The 25,849-nt window shown below is 46.2% G+C and overlaps 1 protein-coding gene across 1 annotated transcript; it reads right to left on the bottom strand.

Annotated features, from left to right (window-relative positions):
- Positions 1–10,247: 10,247 nt before the first annotated feature.
- On the bottom strand, positions 10,248–23,831 carry LOC139652083 (NHS-like protein 1; the record flags this gene model as incomplete). Its single annotated transcript, XM_071529032.1, is given in 12 exon segments — positions 10,248–10,857; positions 12,210–12,312; positions 12,886–13,006; positions 13,008–14,036; positions 14,382–14,617; positions 15,425–15,622; positions 16,217–16,343; positions 16,346–17,527; positions 18,480–18,907; positions 19,203–19,334; positions 19,639–19,879; positions 23,701–23,831. Coding segments are annotated over 12 exon segments (4,538 nt in total), but the record flags the coding sequence as incomplete, so codon positions are not given.
- Between the last annotated feature and the right edge of the window lie 2,018 nt (positions 23,832–25,849).

Below are 25,849 nucleotides of genomic sequence, written 5' to 3'. Positions count from 1 at the left end.
ATGTAATGACTGCAATGCAGTGTTATGTGTTTTTTTTTTAATCATCAAATAAATTCATTAATTCATTCACACTGACCCGTTGTGTCTGTCCGTCTCCGTTCATTTCAAGTCATTTTCAATAAGATCTCTAACCCTGACCTCAGTGACCCCGTTCAGCCCAACCGCCTCCGGGACAACGGGCTGTCGGACAAACGGGCTTTCGGTCCAATGGGTGGACATTTTTGACGGACAGAAAGTTCAACCCAGTTGAACTTTTTCTGGACAGACAGTCGTCACCATGTGTTGGCCAATCAGATCGTTCCTACGTTTGTTCTGTAGAAGCTAGCGGCGAACACAGAGACGACGGTCCGACCGAAAAAAAGATCAAACAGAGTTCGCCCGGTGGAGCTTTGGGATGACTGGAGGTTTTCTTTGAATTTAGACTGTAGAGTCTGTTTCTTCTCCGTTATGAGCGAAGCTGCTGCCCTGTTTCTGCCTCTCCACCATGTTGACTCTGAGCTTTATTAATAAAATCTAAATAAAATCTAAATAAACTCTGTTGTGTTTCAACCTGCTGAAACAGAAAACATCTCTTCATACTGTTTTCCCTCCAGGACAGAGAGACAACAGCTTTCTGTCTGTCTGCTGCATATGACCTCTGCCACACACACACACACACACACACACACACACACACACACACACACACACACACACACACACACTGCTCAGGGCGTCTGACAAACAAAGTGTGTTTTTGTTCATCTAAATATTTCAATCAGGACTTTGTGATGAGTGTTTTTAGCACACACTCATGCTTGCTCATGCCCCCCACACACACACACCCCCCACACACACACACCCCCCACACACACACACACACACTCACACACACACTCACACACATACATACAAGCATAGACACACAAAAAGAATCGTATACCTGCACACACACATAATGGGTTAGGGTTGGAGTATTGCCTTAATCAGATCAGAATAAGATCAGATTATTAATGTGCAGGTAAAGAAAACATCAGATGAACTTTATTGATCTGTGAGGTGTAGAGGAGGAGGAGCCGGGTATTGGGAACCGCTTCCAATATACATAATATCTGATGTGATGAAGCTTGGGGGTTTCCTATTCGCTCTTGTCTTGTAAAAGTAAAAGGAGCCACAAATTATCTTTTACCTCCTCTCCTGCACATAAACAACAAGACAAAAATTAAATCTCACCTGTAGTTTTCACCTGTATTTTTACTTGTGGAGGAGTTTTCAGTTTTAACTCAGTTTTATTCAGTTTTATTTTCACAAAGTCTTGATGTTTTTATTTAAGATAATGTTCTTCAACAGCTAGTTTTGGTCTTAGCTTTAGTTTACAATAATAAAGTTTGGTTGTAACCAGCTATGGTGTAAAGGATCCTCTTTAAGACAGCTCGTTAAGACGGCTCGTTAAGATGGCTCGTTAAGCGAAACAAGCTCCAGCTGAGCTGAAACGCTGCCGATCCAAACCTGGTCAGACGGTTTGGTTTGGTTTGGTTTGGCAGGGGAGCGTCTGCAGGAACCTTTAGAGCGTCAACAGAGAACAGCGAAGAAGAAGAAGAAGAAGAAGAAGAAGAAGAAGGGATTACGTCTCCATAACCGCTGCCAGATGCTCTGCTGTTGTCTCACAGTTTGAATCCCGTTTGAAGGAATCCGGCATCTGTTCTGGTCGTAAAAACCTAATCGGTCGAAGCTTCAGCTCCTGGCGTCGAACTCCACAGCGTTCATTAGCCGCTGCTCCTTTATCTCAGTCCACTAATTAGAGCTCTGCTTCCTCTCATCACGTTCCAGCCCGTCTGGACAGGATCAGCACAGATTAGGACAACTGAGAACAACCTGCTGCTGCACAGAGAGAGGGAACCACGGAAACCGATCAAAGAACAGTCCAGAATGAAGGTAACTGTCGTTCTGAAAGTCTAGAAACAACGTCTTCTAACTTTCTTACATTTCCACGCTTTGCCAGAAACCAGTGGAAATGTTTGCTGTTCACAGTCGGCTTTCCTCCTCCTGCGTCCAGATCCATCAGGAAAGATGCTGTGATGAAACCAAGAACAGAAGACTGACGGTCTGTCAGTCTTCTTCTGTGGTTGTACTGGTCTGAAAAACATCATGGAGCTCTGTCAGCCTTCGCTGGAGAAATAAAGGGTAAAAACATTTGGTGTGAGTGTGAAACAGAGACGCATTAAAAGGTGAGGAGGTCAGAGCTCATCTCATGACTGACAGCTGTCAAACGCAGGGATTGTTTTCTGTTGCCTTGACAACAGCAGCACAGCCTGCTGGTGACCTGTCAATCACAGAAATACCTCAGATAAAGTGTTATAAAGGTAGCAGAGTGTTTTTATTAGCTGACTCCACACCAGCTGAGCAGGTCCAAGTCTCCACCACAGATATATAGTAGTAAAGATGTATGTAAGTGTATATGTGATGTAGTAAATCTGCAGTCTGCACACAGAAAGACTCAAACCTCAAACCCACAAACTCCACCAAACACATGTGACAGCTGTCCGCTCTGCTTCTCTGGAGGTTTGTTATCTTGAAGGATTCACTTTCATTTCATGTTTTTTTACTGGAGTCAGTACACCAGAAAGCAATCAAAATCAACTTTATTTCTCATTATTTCAATACACTGTATGAGGATGATCGATCATTAGAGAATGAAACCTCAGTGATTTTAGAGCTTGGGCTCTTCCATTGAATGCGATGCAACGGCAACACCAATGGTACGGCAACGCAATGCCAACAACCATGACCACACTGACAATGGAACTGCTGACTAGTCTTTGTGAAAAGAACTAAGACACTCTATACAAAATAAACGCCAAGGAAACACCAACACAACACCAATGAAACGCCAAGGAAACGCCAATTAAACGGCAACGCAATGACAGGGCAACAAAACACCAACACAACGCCAACAAAACATCAACACAACGCCAATGAAACACCAACAAAACACCAATGCAACACCAAGGAAACACCAAGAAAACACCAAGGAAACTCCAAGAAAACACCATGGAAACGCTAGCAAAACACCATGGAAACACCAACAAAACACCAAGGAAACTCCAAGAAAACACCATGGAAACGCTAGCAAAACACCATGGAAACACCAACAAAACACCAAGGAAACTCCAAGAAAACACCATGGAAACGCCAACAAAACACTAAGGAAACTCCAAGAAAACACCATGGAAACGCCAACAAAACACTAAGGAAACACCAAGGAAACGCCAACAAAACACCAACAAACACCAAGGAAACGCCAACAAAACACCAAGGAAACACCAAGGAAACGCCAACAAAACACCAACAAACACCAAGGAAACACAGACAAAACACCAAGGAAACACCAACAAACACCAAGGAAACACAGACAAAACACCAAGGAAACACCAGCAAACACCAAGGAAACACAGACAAAACACCAAGGAAACACCAGCAAACACCAAGGAAACACCGACAAAACACCAAGGAAACACCAACAAACACCAAGGAAACACCAACAAAACACCAAGGAAACACCAACAAAACACCAAGGAAACACCAACAAAACACCAAGGAAACACCAACAAAACACCAAGGAAACACCAACAAAACACCAAGGAAACACCAACAAAACACCAAGGGAACACCAACAAAACACCAAGGAAACACCAACAAAACACCAAGGAAACACCAACAAAACACCATGGAAACACCAACAAAACACCAAGGAAACTCCAAGAAAACACCATGGAAACGCTAGCAAAACACCATGGAAACACCAACAAAACACCAAGGAAACTCCAAGAAAACACCATGGAAACACCAACAAAAAAGCAACAAAACACGAACAAAACACCAAGGAAACTCCAAGAAAACACCATGGAAACGCCAACAAAACACTAAGGAAACTCCAAGAAAACACCATGGAAACACCAACAAAACTCCAAGGAAACTCCAAGAAAACACCATGGAAACGCCAACAAAACACTAAGGAAACACCAAGGAAACGCCAACAAAACACCAACAAACACCAAGGAAACGGCAACAAAACACCAAGGAAACACCAAGGAAACGCCAACAAAAAACCAACAAACACCAAGGAAACGCCAACAAAACACCAAGGAAACACCAAGGAAACGCCAACAAAACACCAACAAACACCAAGGAAACACAGACAAAACACCAAGGAAACACCAACAAACACCAAGGAAACACCGACAAAACACCAAGGAAACACCAACAAACACCAAGGAAACACAGACAAAACACCAAGGAAACACCAACAAACACCAAGGAAACACCGACAAAACACCAAGGAAACACCAACAAACACCAAGGAAACACAGACAAAACACCAAGGAAACACCAGCAAACACCAAGGAAACACAGACAAAACACCAAGGAAACACCAGCAAACACCAAGGAAACACCGACAAAACACCAAGGAAACACCAACAAACACCAAGGAAACACCAACAAACACCAAGGAAACACCAACAAAACACCAAGGGAACACCAACAAAACACCAAGGAAACACCAACAAACACCAAGGAAACACAGACAAAACACCAAGGAAACACCAGAGTGACATCAGAATAATCAGTGAGGGTCTGAGCTGCAGGCCGGACACCAGCAGCGCTCTCATCACATTCATCACAACAACGTGTTGCAGTTTAATAACGGACACCGGAAGCTTCTGGAAGCTGCAGATCCAGACTGAACAGTTTGGCTTTCATCAGGACGAGCTTTCTGTCTGCTGGCTCTGAGACCTTCCTCCAGCACTCCAGCAGTCTGGATGTGGATCCAATGACCCACTTTACTCTGCGGGGTTCGTTACAGTAAACAAACAAGGATTTACAACAAAAAACAGTTGGACAGCAACCGGTCCAACGGTCTGACAGAGATTTCTCCAAGTCTCGTTCCCTTCGATCCTCGTCACTCCACCGGCTTTCAGGTGAGGGAAGAGGAAAATTCCTGAATGTGACGCATCAACATGAAACACTGACAGAACTTCTTTTAAAATGTAAAAGTTTACAGTCTGATGTTACACTGCAAACCCTGACAGTCGTGTTCAGTTATTGTCTCTTGTCTCCAGACTTATCAAGATTTTTTTTAGTGAAATCATCTCACTGCACTGGCAGATAATTTCACCGCTTTCAACAAATGAGACTTTTTCCAGCAGAATGTAACTTGTTTCAGGACATTTTCTTGGTAAAAGTGAAATTGTCTTGGAGAAAGTTTCTTGTTTCCAGATTTTCTTTAGTCTGATATTCAGACTGAATGGACCATTTCGTTTCTACTCCATTATTCAGTCTGACATTGCCTCCATGTTAGCAGTTTTCTGTGGGGGGGGGGGGGGGGGGTTGACTTTCCCCGAACCAATCACTAGTGACTGACGTATCAGCCGCTCTGACGTTATTTTCAGTCACTCTGATGCTGGCCGTATTTACTGACTTTACCAAGAATGTAAGTCGTTTTTGACAAAAATATCATCTTTGCAAAGACAATCTGTTGGTTAAAGAATCTGATTTCAACAAATATTATTCTGCCAAAACAGCAATGAAAAATCGTACGAACGGTTCAAACTTCTAAGAAAAGGTCACCAATAGTCCGGATACCAAGATCCCTCCAATGTGTAAAAGCAGAATCTATAGTAGATGGAACAAATGAGGGATTCCAGGCAATCGGTAAATGGCAAGAAACACTCTCTAACTTAAACTGAGCTTTCATCTGTTTCCATATGCGGATGGTGCTGTGAATCATGCTATTGCAATTGTAAGTTGAGTTGTTTATCTTTATTGGTGATATGGTTCAAACTTTAGTCCCGCCCACAAACGCGCTGATTGGCCCGATCGTTTTTCCGATCGAGAAATCGCTGTTGAATAGAGCAACACCAGACTCTCTGAATCTCTCGACCAAATCTGAAGAGTGGGCGGGTCGCGATTCAGGAGTCTGGAACCAGGCTAGATTTTCTTCATTGTTTTATGAAAACACGGGTTAGGGTGTTTGGGTTCAGCTGCTAGAATTAACGTCAGTGAATTCAGCTGCAGACTCAGAGTTTAGTTCATTAGAAAAGACTTTTCTAGAGGGAGACTTTAACTTTTATACTTTAACTCAATTTAAGGCCATGTACTTTTATACTTTGACTTGAGTAAAGGATTTGAAATGGTACTTCAACTTTTACAAGAGTGTATTTTTAGAGTATTTACACGTTTTCTTGAGTAAGGAATCTGTACTTCCACTATTTCTGCTCAGAAAAAATAACTCGGAAATATTATTAACGCGATCTGGAGCTCTTTACTGACCGAATATTCACATGTTAGAGGATGTAAGCATCTGATGATAAAGTTCTCTATGTCCGCCTGGAGGAAACAGACTTTTATGTTGGAGGTCAGAGGTCAGAGGTCAGGGTTTTTCTAAACACTCCACCATCCTGCTAATCTGATTTGTCATTTTTAAATACTGATCATTGAACACCAGGCGATATACTCTCTTCTGAACCAGATGGTCAGACAGAGCGTCCCGCAGCCAGAGAGCCACAGGTTTGATCCCACTCATCAAGACACTGAACCGCTTCCTGCACTGAGTCATAATGATGTGAAATGTATTTTTGTGCTGTCAGCAGTTTAAAGACAAGATTCGACCTGAAAGAGACATTTACTTAATTTTATTTTTAAAAAGAGGCAGCTCTGCTTCTTATTTTCATGTTCAGGTTTAGTTCACATCATTTCCTCAGTGTGGGAATCAAACCTGTTTCATAACAATGTTTTGATTTTATTTACATTTATCACCTGTAATTTTTTATTTTAATGTCAGGGTGTTTGGTTTGATGTGGGTTGTCTGCGCAGCTGTTCTGAGCAGCTCTCTATAATCTCAGTGGGACTTCCTGGTTAAATAAAGGTTAAAAAATTAATAATAAAAAATAAAAAAAAAACCTCAAAAACCTTGTGCTTAGGGCCGAAGCCTTCAGTTTCCATTCAATCGGGAGGAGAAGGGTTTTCCTGAGCTGGTTGAACAGGAGGTGAAGTGATCTCTCCATCAGTCAGGGGGCGGAGCCACAGCGCCGCCCAGTGGACAGAGACACAAACTGCCTGTCGGCTTCTCTGGAGATATTTTGACAAACAGTTTGGGTTTGGAAAATTTTCATTCTGTCTCTTCAAGGGAGACTTTGAGATTTAATGGGTTGTTTTTCATCACCAGACTCTAAAGTCATTTAATGTTAGCATAGTTAGCATTTGACATTGAAAACAATTTGCACAGCTAGCGATTAGCTTCAAGTATCCGGTGAATCAACCAAAACTCAACAAGTCAATTTATTCCTTTATTTCCATTTCTCCATCACTTCATATTCATACAACTTTTCATTTTTCCATTTTCTCATTTCCATTTTTCATTTTCCTCACACTTAACTTTATTGCTTCCATCTCTCATCTGTTCATATAAATCTATCACTCCACTTTTCATTCAGCTTTCCATTTCCTCCTACTTCTCTACTTCCCTCTCTCTCTCTCTCTCCTTTGTCTTTCCGTATTTCCAGTTTTATTCGTTAGTTTCATCTTTAATAAAGTAAATCTGAACTTCTCATCATCCCACAGAGAACATATTTAGTTTTCTAACACCGGCTGCTCCACAGTCTCATCTTAAAAAGTTATTTAGTATTGAGTCCCAAAATCTGATTTTTCTTAAAACAAGTGAAAAATTGACACTGATTTCTAGAAAATTCCTGAAACCAGTGAAACTGCGTTGGATACCAGAGGAATAATCTCCTCACATCTGCAGATTATTTACATTTTTTGAAGGAAAATCAGATTTTTTTTTTAGACTAAATGACTAAAGTGGAGACAACAGAAATAAATACTACGACCGAACGCAGCCGGACTCAGCAGCGACAGAAAGAGGAAAAACGTAGAAACGAGAAAAAGATGAACGTTACAAAGTGGAACTGGTGCTAAAGGTAAAGTGGCTTATTTACAGCAGGAGAGACTCTAATAAATCTCTTCATAATGTGACGTTTCAACATCCGTCAGTGGAGCGGCTGGTGGCAGACAGATTCACTTCACAACAAAACACTTCAACATGAAGCTGCTAGAGACAATGTAGAGGTTCACTGTTCACCAGAAAACAGTTTCCAGCTTATTTTCTATGGAAACGAGGCACAGTTTTCTATCTATCTATCTATCTATCTATCTATCTATCTATCTATCTATCTATCTATCTATCTATCCATCTATCTATCTATCTATCTATCTATCTATCTGTTCCCAGTTAGTTGCATCCTTATCCAGCCTCTAGAAACCAGAACAGACTGCTGTCTAAAATAAGAATATTAATGAATAATCAGCAGGACAGTTAGCTAACGCGTACAGCAGCTAATTTATTTACATTCATGAATATTCATTACTGACATCACCGCACTAATCGTTGTTTCTACTTTAAAGACGTGTTTATCAGTAACTAAGACTTTTAACATGATGCTGTTGGGTTTAATCTAATAACAAGATTTTAAAGTGGAAGTGAGTCTGATGCTGCGTTCAAGTCACATCAGAAAATCAGAGGAACGGGATGACATGGAAGCGTTCAGGTGTTTAACTCAGAACATCTACATCCCAAATCATTTTTATGAATTTAAAATCAAAATTAAAGAAACTGCAGCAGACATTTCTTGCATTTCGTAAGTACAGTTGATTGTATTAGTGCGAATATAACTTATACATTTTATTTTTATTATCTTGGACTGCCGACATTGGTGGATTCACTGCCTTGTTTGTCGCAATTTGTGATTCCAAGTTGAAGATTCCCACAGTCACCACTAGGAGGCGATGTGAATGTTTTTTCCCAGTCAGCAGCTCGTATTTATGGTAAATCTGACATGAAGTGAACGCAGCATCGCTTCCTCTCGGTCTGATGGAGTTTAACAAAACACAGGAGTGAAACCTCTCGGATCACCTGGACAATCTCTGTCACCGCTCTCCAATCAGGCTTTAATTAGTGGTAATTAGTCTCCTAGCAACAGCAGCAGCCACGCCTAGCACTCACCTAGCAGTCCTGTTGAACAGTAACTCTGCATGTTTTCCCAAACCAGCCTCACTGACGAGTCGAACACGACACAGAATGCAAATTAATTACAGAATCATCAGAATGATCAGCTCAGCTCGGCCAATCAGAATCAGCCACAGCAACAACCAGGAAGTGGACTGGATTCTCCGGTAACAGAAACGTTCATTACCGAGATCAGCTGGCTGCAACATCGTCCTTTAAAACAAACAATGTCAGAAAAATATCAAATTATACAATCTGTCGTTATTAATCTCTGAGCGGCTCGTCGCTCTCAGCATGCACAATATTCATGGGATGTAAACTAAATGTAATTCAGAGATTCTCTCAGTTTTAGTCTGTCTCTGTTTCTGCTGTTGGATAAATCATGAATCATAAATCATGAATCATGAATCATAATCATCAATGTGCCGCCTCTTTACCACGTGGTTACATCATCCATTTACAGTCTAATTGGCTGTAAGTGGCCTTGATATTTTGCAACACAGTCTCATTACATTTTGTTAACTGAGCCTGAACTCCAAACCTCAGATCAGGAATCCAGTTCAGATCGGGAATCCAGTTCAGATCGGGAATACTGTATCTGGATTTCAAAGAGGAACTAAACTCTAAACCCAAATCTGTGTACAGCCTCACATCTGAAGGTAAAAATCATGCTGCTGCTGAAATTGCCGTCTGCTATTGGCTGATCTTTGATGCTATAGAGTACAACAGGTGGTGACATCATCACCTGGCACCAAAGATCAGCCAATAGCAGATGGCAATTTCAGTAGCATGTTTTTTGGGGGGTTTTGGGGTTGAGTTCCTCTTTAAGACATTGAGCTTATTTCACAAACTTTTCAGCTCCATTATGAAGTTTAGTCTGATTTTTACTTTCCATCAGTTTCTTGAAACTGTAACTTTCTGTATTGCCAAGATTTTTGGAGGCAAGCTGCATGGTGTGTCAAATCCAGTTCAGTTCAGTTCAGTTCAGTTCAGCTCAGCTCAGCTCAGCTCAGCTCAGTTCAGTTCAGTTCAGTTTGAGGCAGTGCGACCGGTTCCTCAACAGTTTTGGACCTGGTGAGGATCCGTAGAAGATCGAGACATCATCACATTCAGTTATAATGGAAGAACAGTTTGGACTCCAGAAGGGGGCGGGGCATTAGGAGGGCGGGGCTTCCCACTGTCTGTCTTCTTCCTGCCCTGTCCGTCAAGAGATCTCAACCGATCTCTGGCTCGATTCTCCTGCCAATCCAGACTCAACGAAAACCTCCTCTTCCTCTTCCTCCTCCTCTTCCTCCTCTCCTTCCCCCTCAAAGATGGCCGTCATGGGGGAGGCGGGGAGGCGGCAGCGAGCGGCGAAGCGTCGACTGGCGGAGCAGGGAGGGGTGAGGGAGCGAGGGGGCCGCAAGGAGGAGGAGAGGAAGAAGAAAGAAGAGGAGGAAGAGGAGGAGGAAGTGAAGAAGAGGTGATTTTGCGGCAGCTCCTTCGGCCGCCATCCGAACACCAACGAGAAGCTCTGACCGCAGGGAGTCACCGGCTGTTCGGGCCGGTCCGGGCGGGGCGGCGCCCTCTGGGGGCCGGCGGCGGCGCTGCGGAGTCGCTCCACGGCCGAGATCCGACAGGAGGAGTCAGACCGACTTCCCTTCCTCAGCAGGAGAGCCTTGAAGCTCTCGCTGCTCCCCGACCTTTGACCTCTGAGGGCCGGAGGGTGCTGCGGGCCGGGCGGGGGGGCGGTGGGGGTCAGAGGGGGAGAGGAGGAGGAGTTACGTTGTCTTTCGTCTTCTGAATCCCTTCTTCCCAGCATCTTCCTCTTTGACCTGAGAGACAGACAGACAGACAGACAGACAGGCAGAAAGAGACAGACAGGCAGACAGAGACAGACAGGTAGAAAGACAGATTAAAGACGTACAGGGAAGGCAGACAGACAGATAGAGAGACAGACAGTTCAGTTTCCTCTAATGGCAGCAGGAGGAGCCAGAAGGTCTCAGGTTCATTGAGGACAAATATAAATATTCATACATTTTATTTACACCGTTTCCCATGATAACAAGTTAATATTCTTGGTTTTCTTGAGATAGAGTTATTTATGTCATTATCTCAAGATAACACAGTTTGTGTTCCCGAGATTACAACATCATTACCTCGACATGAAATAACAGCCGTAGAGTAATTATCCTGTTATCTGGATAAAATGACAATTTGTTTTCACAAGATACATTACGGGTAAGTCGTGCATGAAGTGAAATCTGTTGAATTTTATATATTTGGTTTTGTTGCGTTTAAATCAATTGTATCCTCAAGCTGCTGTTACCTGCTTCCATCTGTGAATAAGTAGTTCGATGTAAGCTTAGGACGATATGATGGTCATCAATATACTAATTTATGTGTGATTGTGGGAGGTATTAGTGTAGAACGCATCACAGAATAAAACGGATCGTCTCACATACAGCTTCCCCCCAAAAAACGGATCTAAAACACATCTGCTGTGGATTGGCTTTCCGTTCCGTTTGTTTCTCCACAGCTGTGGAACAGGAACACAACACAGAGCCACTAACAGTTTCTACAGCAGGGATCAGCAGCAGGGTTCACTCAGCAACAACAGCAACTATTAGATTACAGTGTTGGAACCAGGACTGGAAACTAAGTAGACACCAAACATCCCATAATACAGCAGACACTTTCACCAGTTTACCAGCCAACCAGATGTTTACAGTGGAACAGGACTTTGACTGGTGGAAATTTACTGGTTATTTACTGGTATGTGACTGGTGTCTGGTGGTAATTTCCCAGTATGTGACTGGTATCTGATAATTTCCCAGTATTCCCAGAACCCCCCCCCACACACACACACACACACACACACACACACACACACACACCTGTAACAGAACTAGTAATCTGCTCGCCACAGTGACTCACTACCCAGGATGCTACAGGGTCAGGGACAAAACTCTGCCCACTACACACTCGGGAACCAATCACAGCTTTACCTGCCGGCCAAACCCCCGCCCACCTGGGCGTTCACGCTGTGCCTTCCCATACTGCACTGCTCCAGAGACGCAGGTGTAGAAATGGAGCAGACAAATCACAATGTGGTTGATGTTTTGGTAGAAGAATGCAGTGTGTGTGTGTGTGTGTGTGTGTGTGTGTGTGTGTGTGTGTGTTGTACCTGTGTATGACAGCGAACAGATCCTCGGTGGTTCTGGGTTGACTGGAGACAAACATCTGATCTGCTGAAACACTGATGAACAGATCAGCTGGAGAGAGAGAGAGAGAGAGAGACATAGAGTTAGAGTTTAATATAAAGGCTGGGATAGAGTTTCAAGTGTCACCATAGTTTGCTTGTTTTGTCTAGTGATTCTGATTCTAACCCTAACCCAGTAGCAGGGTTTCCATCTATGGATTTTATTATGAATTGTGTATGGGATTAAAAAGGCAGAATGTCACTACAGTTTTTACACTCGTTTGAAGCAGAAATGTTTTGTTGTCGATAAAGAAACTAGAAGACACTCAGAGAGCACAAACCTCCACCAACGCTGAATAATTCTCCAACTCCAACTGATTCCTGTCATTCAGTTTGAAGTTAAATTAATTTCTTGACCCTCAAACATTGGACAATTGCATGAAAGAGAGAGGACCTCCAATATGGCCGCCAGAGAGGGGGTGACATCACCTGAAAACCCTCTATACTGGTCCCGTTACCTTCTTGAGAACCTTCAGATAAAACTGATATGAAACTGAAATTGAGCAAAAAGTGCGGAGAGAGATCGGCTCTGTCCAACACAACTTACCTTCCAGAGATCCTTTCGCCTCCTCCGACTCCTCCCTCCTCTCCTCTCCTTCCTCCTTCCTCTCACCTTCCTCCTCCTCTGGTTCCTGTATCAGCAGGTCTGGTAGCGACAGCTCCCCCCGCAGGCTGTCAGTGGACAGCGCACTGCTGAGGGAATACCTGCTCTGACCAATCGCAGGAGCAGTCACACTCACTGCTGTCTTCATCACCCACCCTCATCATCCTCACTCTCTCCCTCGTTCCCTTCCTCTCCTTCTCCACATCTTGCTCGTCCCCGGATGAGGATGAAGACGATGATGAGGAAGAAGATGACGAAGAGGAGGAGGAGGGTTCCATCACTGACGACATCATCATCAGTTGCCTACCCGCCTTCCTCTTCCTCCTCTTCCTCGCTTTGTCTTTTTTCTTGGTGGTGGATGACATCATCATCATCATCATCTTCATGGCTCTCTCCTCCACCCTCTCCTTCTCATCCTTCTCCTCTTCCTCCTCATCTTCGGCCAGCGATGACCTCATCACCCTCCTATGAATCGTTTTCTCCTCGTCCCACTGAAGCCCAGTCTTCCCAGCACCTTTAGGTTCCATCGCCCAAAGGTGGTGGGAGGCTCTGTGGGTATCAGAGATCCCCAAGGTGCTACAGGTCCCTAAAGTGTCCAAGGTGCCCAAGGTCCCTGAGGTGTCCAAGGTGCCTGAAGTGCTAGAGGTCCCCAAGGTGCCCCAGGTTCCTAAGGTGTCCAAGGCTCCTGAGGTACCCATGGTCCCTGAGGTGTCCAAGGTGCCTGTAGTCTCCAAGGTGTCCAAGGTTCCTGAAGTGCTACAGATCCCCAAGGTGCCCCAGGTTCCCAAGGTGCCCGTGATCCTGAAGGTGCCTGTAGTCCCCGTGGTGTCCAATGTCCCAGAGGTGCCCCAGGTTTCCAAGGCACCTGTAGTTCCTGAGGTGTCCAAGGTTCCTAATGTGCTACAGGTCCCCGAGGTGCCCATGATTCCCAAGTTGCCTGTAGTCCCCAAGGTGTCCAAGGTTCTTGAGGTGTCCAAGGTTCCTGAGGGGTCCAAGGTTTCCATGGTACTGCAGGTCTCTAAGTTGCTTGTAGTCCCCAAGGTGCCACCGGTCACCTCCTCTGGATGTTTGGAAGTTACATCTGGTTTGGTTGCTCTGGTCAAGATCAACGACAGATCTGGCTTCTTCAAAATTGGTGGCTTCTGCCTCTGAGGGGAGCTGGCAGGTGTGTATGTCATGTCGACAGGTGTGTGTGTCATTAACTTGACAGGTGTGTGCGTCGTTAATTTGAAAGGTGTGTGTGTAATGGTACTGACAGGAGTGTGTGTCATGGTGTGAGCTAGTGTGCGTGTTGTGTCAGCAGGTGTGTGTGTTATGGCATCAAAAGGTGTTTCTATCGTTGTGTTGACAGGTGTGTGTGCCGTGGTTTCGACAGCTGAGTGTACCGTGGGGTCTACAGGTGTGTGTGTCATTGTGTTGGTAGGTGTGTGTGTTGTGTGACTTTGCGAAGGTGTACCGCGTGCCGAATGTGTACTCCAAGGTGTGTGTGAGACAGGATCAACAGGAGGCTCTGATTGGCTGATGAGGTTAGTAAAAGACGCTGTGATTCGTCCACCACTCTTCCTCCCCGGTCCTCGTTTGGCCCCCGGGGACCCAGACAGACCCAGAACCCCAAGATCAGGCTTGTTCGGTGGGATCGGCCTCTCCAGGGAGGGGGTCTTACCCGGGCTGCCTGGCTCGACAGCAGTCACACTGTTATACTCTTTTAGCTCAATGTGTGCTGTGTTATCTGGAGTGGGACAGTCTTTGCCATCAGTTGCATTGCAATTCTGCATATTCGTTTTTTCATTTGTCTCTGTTTGGTCTTTGCTCTCTGACAGTATTGTATAACAGGCAGGACTCTCTTTACTTTCTCGGTCAGTCTCTTCATTACCCGAGAAGGTCCAGTAGGGAGAATCTGTCTGCCAAACATCCTCAGTGTTTCCCTGTTTCTCTGCAGTCTCAGTTGGCTTTGCGTCTGCTAACACGCCGTCAGTAGTCTGTTGTTGTGGTGGCAGTGGAGTATTTGCATTAATGTAGTTAACATCAGTCCCAGGAAACATTTTAACCTGTGGTCTGTCAGGACTGGATGATAGATGGTTAGTTAGCATAGCGTAAATGTCCGAATCGTCACTCTCATATTTATTCCTCTGAACATCTTGAAGAGTTGCATTATTGGACAGCTGAGTTCCAGAGTTTCCCTGGTTAGCTTGGCTAGCAGCAGCGCTTCCCGGGCTCTGAAGATTAGCATCAGCTGCCGTATCACCAGTTGTCTTCACCTCAATGCTTGCTAGGTTATAGTTAGTATTAGCTGGCATGATTCCATGTTGCTTTGCATCAGTGTTATCCAGGTTATGAAGGTTAGCCTTATCCAATGCAGCACTGGCTATCTTAGCCCCATTGCTAGCTAGATCATAGATAACATTTGCTGACATAATTCCGGCTAGCTTAGCATCAGTGCTGCCCAAGCTATGAAGATTTGTATTAACCAACATAGCGTTGTCTGTATGAGCTTTATTGCTTGCTAGTTTATGGTTAGCATTAGCTGACATTGTGCCAGCTAACTTAGCATCAGTGTTGGCCAGGCCATGGAGATTAGCCTTAGTGGATGTAGCGCTGGTTAGCGTGATGCTAGTGAGAACATCTTCCTGGTCCTTGATGGAGCGAAGCTTGACGGCCTGCAGGGCCTGAGCAGTGACCAGGGGACAGGGGGGCGTGGCCGGCTTAACGAGGCGGTTGGGAGACTTAACAAGCCCTGGGGGAGGAAGGGAGGAGGCGGGGCATGAAGGGAGAGGAGGAGGAGGAGGAAGGTCATTGATTGGCAGCTCTGGGAGTTCTGAAGGAGGAGGAGATGGGGGACGAGGCAAGCTGATTGATGATATCACAGTGGACAAAAGAGGATGATGGGAGGACTGCTTGACAGCGTAGGAGTAGGGAGGAGGAGGAGGCCGGGAGTGGAGAGGAGGAGGTGGAGGAGGAGTCTGGAGGGAGGGAGGAGAGAGAGATGGAGGTGGGGGAAGAGGAGGAGGAGGGGGGAGAGATGGAGGTGGAGGAGGAGGAGGAGGGAGAGATGGAGGTGGGGGAAGAGGAGGAGGAGAAGGAGGGAGAGATGGAGGTGGGGGAGGAGGAAGAGGGAGAGATGGAGGTGGGGAAGGAGGAGGAGGGAGAGATGAAGGTGGGGGAGGAGGAGCAGCAGGGAGGAAGAGCTGAGGGAGAGGAGGAGGAGTGGGAGGAGATTCATGAACGGGGGAGAAGACAGGAGGGTAAGGAGAAGTGCATTCTGGGAGAGGAGGAGGATGAGGGAGAGGAGGGAGAAGAGGATGCTTGGCAGAGGATTCTGAGGAGGTGCAGGAGGAGAGGGAGGAGGTGGAGGAAAAGGAGGAGGAGAGAGAGGAGAAGAGCGACGACTTCCTCTCCGGCACCGGGGGCTTCGGCCTCGTCCTGGGCAGCGAGGAGGCGGAGAGCGGGAAGGAGGACGAGGAGGAGGAGCATGAGGAGGAGAAGGGGAGGCGGGGGGGAGGGAGAAGGCTCCGGGGCTCGCCGTGAGAGGGGAGGAGGGGGTGAGCGGGGAGGAGACGGGGGTGCCTGGGGTCGGGGTGTTGGATTGGCTGGAGTATCCGCTGGAGGGCGAGGCGAGGCGCCGCAGCCCGGCCGGAGACGAGGCGGCGGGTCGGGGGTCGAGAGCCAGGCTCAGCCCCTCGTCCCCTGAGCCGGGAGGAGCAGGGGGGAGGAGCCGGACGCGGGCGGGGCTGGGGGGCGGCCGGGGGAGGTGGGGGAGCTCGTTGTGAGGAGGATCCACAGCAGCCGTCGCCTGGCGCCCCGGGCTCAGAGGTTCAAAGGTTGTGACCGTCCCGCAGATGACCCCGCTCTGGCGCCTCTTGGCGTGGCTCCGTGGCACCCAGGGGTCCTGGAAGCCCTGCGGGGCCGGGGGGGGCGTCTGCTGGGTCCTGCGCTCCAGGCGGGGGCTGGAAGAGGGGCGGGGGGGCTTTCCGCGGCCCGGCCGGCGCCTCAGGGAGTCACAGCGCAGCGGCGGAGGAGGCGGGCGCTTGGACTTGCGGAGGGAGATGCTGCGGGTGATGGTGTGGAGGTGGGAGGAGGAGCCGCTGCCAGACTTCAACCTTCGCTCCATGTTTGGCGAGGGAGAGGAGGCCGTTTCCTCTGAACACAGGGAGGTGCAGTCAGTGTGACAGGGGGAGGAGCGACTGGACGAGAGCAGGGCGTCGCAGCTCCAACCTTCCCCAGAAACGGAGCTCGTCTCCTGGGCGACGCCGCTCCAGTCGCCCCCGGTCTGGCTGCCGAGGATGCTGGAGCCGGGGGAGAGGGGCCGGTAGCTCCGGCTCTCCCCAGGACCGGTGCACGGACTCTGGGCGCCGCTGTAGGAGCCCTGGGCGTCCTGCAGGGTGGGAGTCCGGTCGTCCAGAGCCTGGTAGCTGAACTGAGACTCCGAGTCTGTGATGGAGGAAGAGGAGAGGTAGTGGGAGGAGGAAGGGCAGGTAGCCTCGCTCAGGGGCGTCTCGCTGGGGTAGGACCACTCAGAGCCGGGCGTACCGGTGAGGGGGGAGGAAGGAGAGGAGAGGGGCGACTGGGGCGTGACTCTGGCTGTGGGGTCAAAGGGCAGCAGGGGCTGGAAGTCGCTGAGGAAACCCTGTAGATCCTGTGACTGGGGAGGGAAGGGGTGAGGAAAAGAGAAAGAGAGAGAGAAGGAGAGAAAAGAGAGAATCTTATATTAGTGTTGCCGTAAATAATGACTGAAAGAAGCAGAGCAAGATCAATCCTCTACTTCCCTTCCATCTTTCGGAATACATTTTCTGTGTTTCCATCTGTATAGAATTTCAGAATATGAAGTTAAATGGACAGTTAATTCAATTTACAGCTTGTGAGATGAATCACTTCATTATGTTATGTACCCATCATCAGTCAGTCTAATCATGTCTTTCCACAGCAGATAGAATTAAGAATCAATCATAGTTTACATCTTATCTTAGATCTTATCTGTCATCTTACATCTTTCATCTTATCCTACATCTTAAATATTATCTTTCATCTTACATCTTTCATCTTATTTTACATCTTATATCTTATCTTACATCTTATCCTACATCTTTCATCTTATCTTACATCTTTCATCTTATCCTACATCTTTCATCTTATCTTACATCTTAAATATTATCTTACATCTTAAATATTATCTTACATCTTATATTTTATCTTACATCTTTCATCTTATCTTACATCTTTAATTTTATCTTACATCTTAAATATTAACTTACATCTTATATCTTATCCTACATCTTTGATCTTATCCTACATCTTTGATCTTATCCTACATCTTTGATCTTATCTTACATCTTTGATCTTATCCTACATCTTTGATCTTATCCTACATCTTTGATCTTATCCTACATCTTTCATCTTATCTTACATCTTTGATCTTATCCTACATCTTTGATCTTATCCTACATCTTTGATCTTATCTTACATCTTTGATCTTATCCTACATCTTTGATCTTATCCTACATCTTTGATCTTATCCTACACCTTTCATCTTATCTTACATCTTTCATCTTATGTTACATCCTACTTTCCATGGTAATCTGTTGCTCCTAACTGACCTGGCAGCAGGATGAGGAGGCGCTGAGCGTCCTGTAGGAGGCGCTGCTGTAACTGGCGTCCGAGTGGAGGGAGGAGTCTGTGTCCGGGCGGGGGAGGCTGTGAAACTCCGAGGAGGAGGAGCAGCAGGAGGAGGAGCGGGGGGAGGAGGAGGTCAGCGAGGCCATCAGGCTGGAGATGCCCTCTCCTCTCTGGGCTCGGATCCTCCTCGCCTTCCTCACTCCTCTCCTCTCCACCTCCTCCTCCTCCTCCTGTCTCATCCTCCTCCTCTCCTCCTCCACCTCCTCCTCTCTCTTCTTCTTCTTCTCCTCCTCCTCTCTGTGCTCCTGTTGGCGGGAGGAGGCGCGGAGCAGGGAGGAGGTGCAGGAAGAGGCGGGTCGACCCACAGTGGAGAACTGACCCGGAAGAACGAGAGAGACTAACGGAGAGTCTAGAGAGAGAGAGAGAGAGGAGGAGAGGAGGAAAGAGGAAAGAAAGATGAGGAGAAGAAGAAGAAGAAGAAGAAGAAGAAGAGCGGAGGAAGGAGTAATGGAAAGTGAAAGAGGGAATGAAAAAGATAAAGAGATGTTACATTCTGACATCATCAACATGAATGAAGCTTTATTCAGTTTTTTCTGGTTGTTTTGCGTCTGCAGGCGATGTGTTGACATGGATGAACTGATTGATTAACTGATTGATGAACTGATTGATTGATGCATGCGGTGTTGTAGGGGCGGAGCTTGTACCCAGCTTCCTGCTGATGTCATCAGGTATCCCGGTGACCGTCTGGCGGCGGCTCAGGTTGCGCGGTCGCCGGGACAACGTGTCGCCGTTGGCAACGGACCGCCGGAAACTGGCCTGTCGCTCAAAACTCTCTCCTGACACACACACACACACACACACACAACACACACACACCAAAACACACAGATAAGTATAGTAATTTATCTGCTACTAGTAGTAACAGTAGAAGTGGTAGATGTACTTGCAGCTACAGTGTGTGTGTGTGTGTGTGTGTGTGTGTGTGTGTGTGTGTGTGTTACAGTGTGTGTGTGTGTGTGTGTGTGTGTGTGTGTTACTGTGTGTTACAGTGTGTGTGTGTGTGTGTGTGTGTGTGTGTTACTGTGTGTGTGTGTGTGTGTGTGTGTGTGTGTGTGTTACAGTGTGTGTGTGTGTGTGTACCTGTTATATTAATAGCTACTATATCCGCCCCCACCGCCTCGGCCTGCTGCCTCATTCTCTCCTCCGGCGTCGGCAGGCGGAGGGGCGGGACCCAGTCTGTCTCCACGGCAACCGACGGGCCGTCGTAAGCTGGGGTGATGACGTCATGACAGGAAGTAAGGTCGACGGGGTTGAGGACCAGCGGGGTCATAGGTCGCGTAGCAAAGAAGAACCTTTCATCTTCCTCTGAGGAGGCTGAAGACTGGAGAGAGAGAGAGAGAGAGAGACAGAGACAGAGAGACAGAGAGAGAGAGAGAGACAGAGAGAGAGAGAGAGAGAGAGACAGAGAGAGAGAGAGACAGAGAGACAGAGAGAGAGAGACAGAGAGAGAGACAGCGAGAGAGATTTTTAATGTTGAGGGTTAACACACACACCAGTTAAACAGTCAATGCTAAGCTAACTAGCAGCAGCTATGTGGAAAACATCATCTATCTCTATGTGAAAGCTAACAGGCTAAACTCCATGAACACTGACCAGCAAACACTTAGCGCCTGAATAGATGTTGAATAGAAGTTGAATAGAAGTTGAATAGATGTTGAATAGATGTTGAATAGAGACGGATAGGAGACACCGACATTGGACAGCAGAGTAAACATGAAGCCGGACTGAAAGCTGCAGCATGAAACCAGAAGCTGAATGTTTCTGTCGGTCCAAACAGTTTCTGCTGCTTTAACAGGATTTTTCATGAGTGTGTCGGTCTGGGTGGCTGCTGAACTCCTGCATGCTCCTGTCTGTCCAGCTGCTTTCACCTGCCATCTGAGACCAGCTGAAGGTCTGTGATGAAAAGCCTCTGCAGCGTCTCCATGTTACAACCCACTGTGATGAACCCACTGTGATGAACCCACTGTGATGAACCACTGTGATGAACCCACTGAACCCACTGTGACAGAACCACTGTGATGAACCCACTGTGATGAACCACTGTGATGAACCACTGTGATGAACCACTGTGATGAACCACTGTGATGAACCCACTGAACCCACTGTGAAGAACCACTGTGATGAACCACTGTGATGAACCCACTGTGATGAACCCCTGAACCCACTGTGATGAACCCACTGTGATGAACCCCTGAACCCACTGTGATGAACCCACTGTGATGAACCACTGTGATGAACCGCTGTGATGAACCCACTGTGATGAACCCCTGAACCCACTGTGATGAACCACTGTGATGAACCCCTGAACCCACTGTGACGAACCACTGTGATGAACCACTGTGATGAACCCACTTCACAGTGGGTTCATCACACTGTGATGAACCACTGAACCCACTGTGATGAACCACTGTGATGAACCCACTGTGATGAACCACTGTGATGAACCCACTGAACCCACTGTGACGAACCACTGTGATGAACCACTGTGATGAACCCACTGTGATGAACCACTGTGATGAACCCACTGTGATGAACCACTGTGATGAACCACTGTGATGAACCCACTGTGATGAACCACTGTGATGAACCCACTGTGATGAACCACTGTGATGAACCCACTGTGATGAACCACTGTGATGAACCCACTGTGATGAACCACTGTGATGAACCCACTTCACAGTGGGTTCATCACACTGTGATGAACCACTGAACCCACTGTGATGAACCACTGTGATGAACCCACTGAACCCACTGAACCCAGTGTGATGAACCCACTGTGATGAACCCCTGAACCCACTGTGATGAACCACTGTGATGAACCACTGAACCCACTGTGATGAACCACTGTGATGAACCCACTGTGAAGAACTCACTGTGATGAACCCACTGTGATGAACCACTGTGATGAACCACTGAACCCACTGAACCCAGTGTGATGAACCCACTGTGACGAACCCACTGAACCCACTGAACCCAGTGTGATGAACCCACTGTGACGAACCCACTGAACCCACTGAACCCACTGAACCCAGTGTGATGAACCCACTGTGACGAACCACTGTGATGAACCACTGTGAAGAACTCACTGTGATGAACCACTGAACTCACTGTGATGAACCCACTGAACCCAGTGTGATGAACCCACTGTGACGAACCACTGTGATGAACCACTGTGATGAAACCACTGTGAAGAACTCACTGTGATGAACCACTGAACTCACTGTGATGAACCCACTGAACCCACTGTGATGAACCACTGTGATGAACCCACTGAACCCAATGTGATGAACCCAATGTGATGAACCCACTGTGATGAACCAGTAGTCTAGTTTAGCTCAGTAGTCTAGTTTAGCTCGGTGGAGTCTAGTTTAGCTCAGTAGTCTAGTTTAGCTCGATAGAGTCTAGTTTAGCTCAGTAGTCTAGTTTAGCTCAGTAGAGTCTAGTTTAGCTCAGTAGAGTCTAGTTTAGCTTAGGGTGACCACATTTTCAAACCCCCAAACCGGGACCCTTAAGTGTCCCACACATTCATGCACACGCACATGTATGTGCATCATAGGCTTTTCATCAGGATGGGGGACAGTTATTTCAGCCCTGAGCTCACCTAGTGATGCAGCTTCAACACCATGGACAGCCTCAGCAAACCAAAAATGATGTCTGGTCACCGTAGTTTAGCTCAGTAGAGTCTAGTTTAGCCTCAGTAGAGTCTAGTTTAGCCCAGTAGAGTCTAGTTTAGCCTCAGTAGAGTCTAGTTTAGCCTCAGTAGAGTCTAGTTTAGCCCAGTAGAGGCTAGTTTAGCCCAGTAGAGGCTAGTTTAGCCCAGTAGAGTCTAGTTTAGCCCAGTGGAGTCTAGTTTAGCTCAGTAGAGTCTAATTTAGCCCACTGGAGTCTAGTTTAGCCCAGTGGAGTCTAGTTTAGCTCAGTAGAGTCTAATTTAGCCCAGTAGTCTAGTTTAGCCTCAGTAGAGTCTAGTTTAGCCCAGTGGAGTCTACTTTAGCTCAGTGGAGTCTACTTTAGCTTAGTAGAGTCTACTTTAGCTCACTAGAGTCTGGTTTAGTCTAGTCTAGTTTAATCTAGTCTAGTTGAGTCCACTCATACCTTTCTCCTCCAAGCTGAAAACCTGAAACAAACAGAGAAACAAGACTGGGAGAAAAAATCCAAAAGTCTGGTTTTCTGAGGAGGGGAAGAGGAGAGGAGACAAGGAAAGGAGGAGAGGAGAGGAGGAGAGGAGACAAGGAAAGGAGGAGAGGAGATGAGGAAAGGAGGAGAGGAGAGGAGGAGAGGAGACAAGGAAAGGAGAGAGGAGAGGATGAGAGAAGAGGAGAGGAAACAAAGATGAGAAACAGAAAGACATGCATGAGAGATGAGTAAATTACAGACATGCAGTGTTAGATGCTCAGTGAAATCAAAGATGAAATATTTTTGAAGATGAAAACATGGTCAGATGTCTGTTGGTCTGAAACTGAACTCAGTGTCTGAGTTTGACCAGCAGGTGTCAGTCTGCTGCAAGTGATGCTCTGCAGTCCAACACTTCACCTTCAATATGTTGTATTTGTGGTATTTTCAGTAGTAGTAGTAGTAGTAGTAGTAGTAGTAGTATAGTAGTAGTAGTAGTAGTAGTAGTAGTAGTAGTAGTAGTAGTATAGTAGTAGTAGTAGTAGTAGTAGTAGTAGTAATAGTAGTAGTAGTAGTATAGTAGTAGTAGTAGTAGTATGTGTAATAATTTATTCCATCAACCTAGTAATAATAAAGTTGTCAGCCAGTCAAGTCAAGAGTATTTCACAAGAAAAATCTGAAAAAGTAGAAATGATAATACATTTGTATAGTAGAAATATATCATTTCCTATCCCATAAGTCACCTCGGGACCCCCCAAAATTATGTTGTGACACCCTTGGGGTCCCGACCCGCAGGTTGAGAACCACTGGTGAAGCCCACAAACAGCAGGGGGTGACGTGAACCCCCCCCCCCCCCATGATGGACGACCTTGGACTGCTGGAGTCTGTTCAGTCTGCACACATGCTCATTAATATTCATGAGCCAGACAGATGGATCACACAACAACAGCATATCAATACAAAGCAGAGAATATTCGCATAGGTGTGTGTGTGTGTGTGTGTGTGTGTGTGTGTGTGTGTGTCGCTAACCTTCTTCCTGCCTTTGTCTTTCCTCCCTCGGTGCACGCTGCTCTGTGATTGGTCGGGGCAGGAGAGAGAGGCGGGGCTTTGTAGGTGGAGCTGCAGGCTGCCGTAACCATGCTGAGTCAGCCTGTCGCAACCTGCACACACACACACACACACACACACACACACACACACACATTCAAACATACATGAGAGAGACAGAGAACAAAGAGCAGTTAGACACACTGCAGGCATTTGTTCAGATATCTGATCAATAATCGAAGATATGAGCTCCCCCCCCCCCTCCAAAGATGTTTGATGTCTGTGATTATTACAGCGTCTGGCAAATACATCTGTCAGTCAATCAATCAATCAATCAAGTACAAATCACGTATTAATTGATAGTGTTGATGATGCATGTGGAAGGAGTCGTTTGGCTAGTGACTTAGCCATTGTGTGTGTGTGTGTGTGTGTGTGTGTGTGTGTGTGTGTGTGTGTGTGTGTGTGTGTGTGTGTGTGTGTGTGTGTGTGTGTGTGCGGAGCGGGGGGCAACTGATCACTGCAGCTGCTGTAATGCAGTCTGCAGCAGGGCAGGGGGATTAGGACTGTGTGTGTGTGTGTGTGTGTGTGTGTGTGTGTGTGTGTGTGTGTGTGTGTGTGTGCCCACTGCAGCTGACTACAGCACTCTGTTCTCCCTGCACAATATCTCCTCCATTAATATGACAATATCCTCTGTACTACTGCTACTATACTAGCAGTAATAGTAGTAGCAGTAGTAGTACTAGTAGTACTAGTAGTAGTAGTAGTAGTAGTAATAATAATAATAATAATAAACTTTATTTATATAGCACCTTTCATACAAGAAATGCAGCTCAAAGTGCTTTACAACAAAGAAATTACATACATGAAAATAGACATAGAATGAGTAGCAGTAGTAGGCTAGTAGTTTCAGTAGTAGTAGTACTAGTAGCAGTAGTAGTAGTTTCAGTAGTAGTAGTACTAGTAGCAGTAGTAGCAGTAGTAGTAGAAGTATTAGTAGCAGTAGTAGTAGTTTCAGTAGTAGTAGTACTAGTAGCAATAGTAGCAGTAGTAGTAGAAGTATTAGTAGCAGTAGTAGTAGTAGTTTCAGTAGTAGTAGTACTAGTAGCAGTAGTAGCAGTAGTAGTAGAAGTATTAGTAGCAGTAGTAGTAGTTTCAGTAGTAGTAGTACTAGTAGCAGTAGTAGCAGTAGTAGTAGAAGTATTAGTAGCAGTAGTAGTAGTTTCAGTAGTAGTAGTACTAGTAGCAGTAGTAGCAGTAGTAGTAGAAGTATTAGTAGCAGTAGTAGTAGTTTCAGTAGTAGTAGTACTAGTAGCAGTAGTAGCAGTAGTAGTAGAAGTATTAGTAGCAGTAGTAGTGGTTTCAGTAGTAGTAGTACTAGTAGCAGTAGTAGCAGTAGTAGTAGAAGTATTAGTAGTAGCAGTAGTAGTAGAAGTATTAGTAGCAGTAGTAGTACTAGTACTAGTTGTAGTAGCAGTAGTAGCGGCTCAGTCAGCGGCTCTTCTGCGTCTCTCTCTCTCCTCTCAGGCAGGATGAGAGTGAGTTGCTATGGTTACGGGACGCTCTGTGTCTGTCGCTCTGAAACTTTCTCACGATTCCCAATAAAAGTTTTTTGGTTAGTATGCCTATGCAAGATCATGAATGGAAGCACCTCAATGTTGAAATCTAGTAATATAACATCATTTACATTTTTGGTTAACATTATACAGGGTTGCTGTTGCTTGACTTAATCCAAGAGGTTAGATGGTGTAGAAATGCAGGAAATTTGTTTTAAATTACAATTGTTTTTTTCTGGACCGCCAGACCCCGCCGCCAATTATGTGTGTATGTATTATGGTCAGTCGGGTCCGGGTCGGGTCCCGTTCTATTACCGCGGGTCCCGGGTCTGTTTATCGTCATGTGTCATACCCGAGTGGATCAGAGCAGACCCGTGATCAGCACAGATCACGTGACGAGACAGGAAACACACGGAAGCACCGTGTAACTTGCGTGAGGATCGGGCTGACCTGGGATCAGATTACAAGAGCGAAAATAAGGTGAAAAAAAAACGTTGAGCAGGATGAGTCGGAGCGGAGGAAAGGCGCAAGATGGAAACCTTCTTCACTGAGGGGAAAAATTAGCTAAAGAAAATGAA

This window comes from Centroberyx affinis, unplaced genomic scaffold (genome assembly GCF_046629955.1).
Source record: "Centroberyx affinis isolate AG114_WGS23_722 - 3 ecotype Tasmania unplaced genomic scaffold, CSIRO-AGI_Caff_v1 ptg001760l_1, whole genome shotgun sequence".
In the NCBI taxonomy this organism is placed as follows: domain Eukaryota; kingdom Metazoa; phylum Chordata; class Actinopteri; order Beryciformes; family Berycidae; genus Centroberyx; species Centroberyx affinis.
The sequence above is the reverse complement of the archived record's forward strand: the minus strand, read 5'-3'. Positions and strand labels throughout refer to the sequence as shown.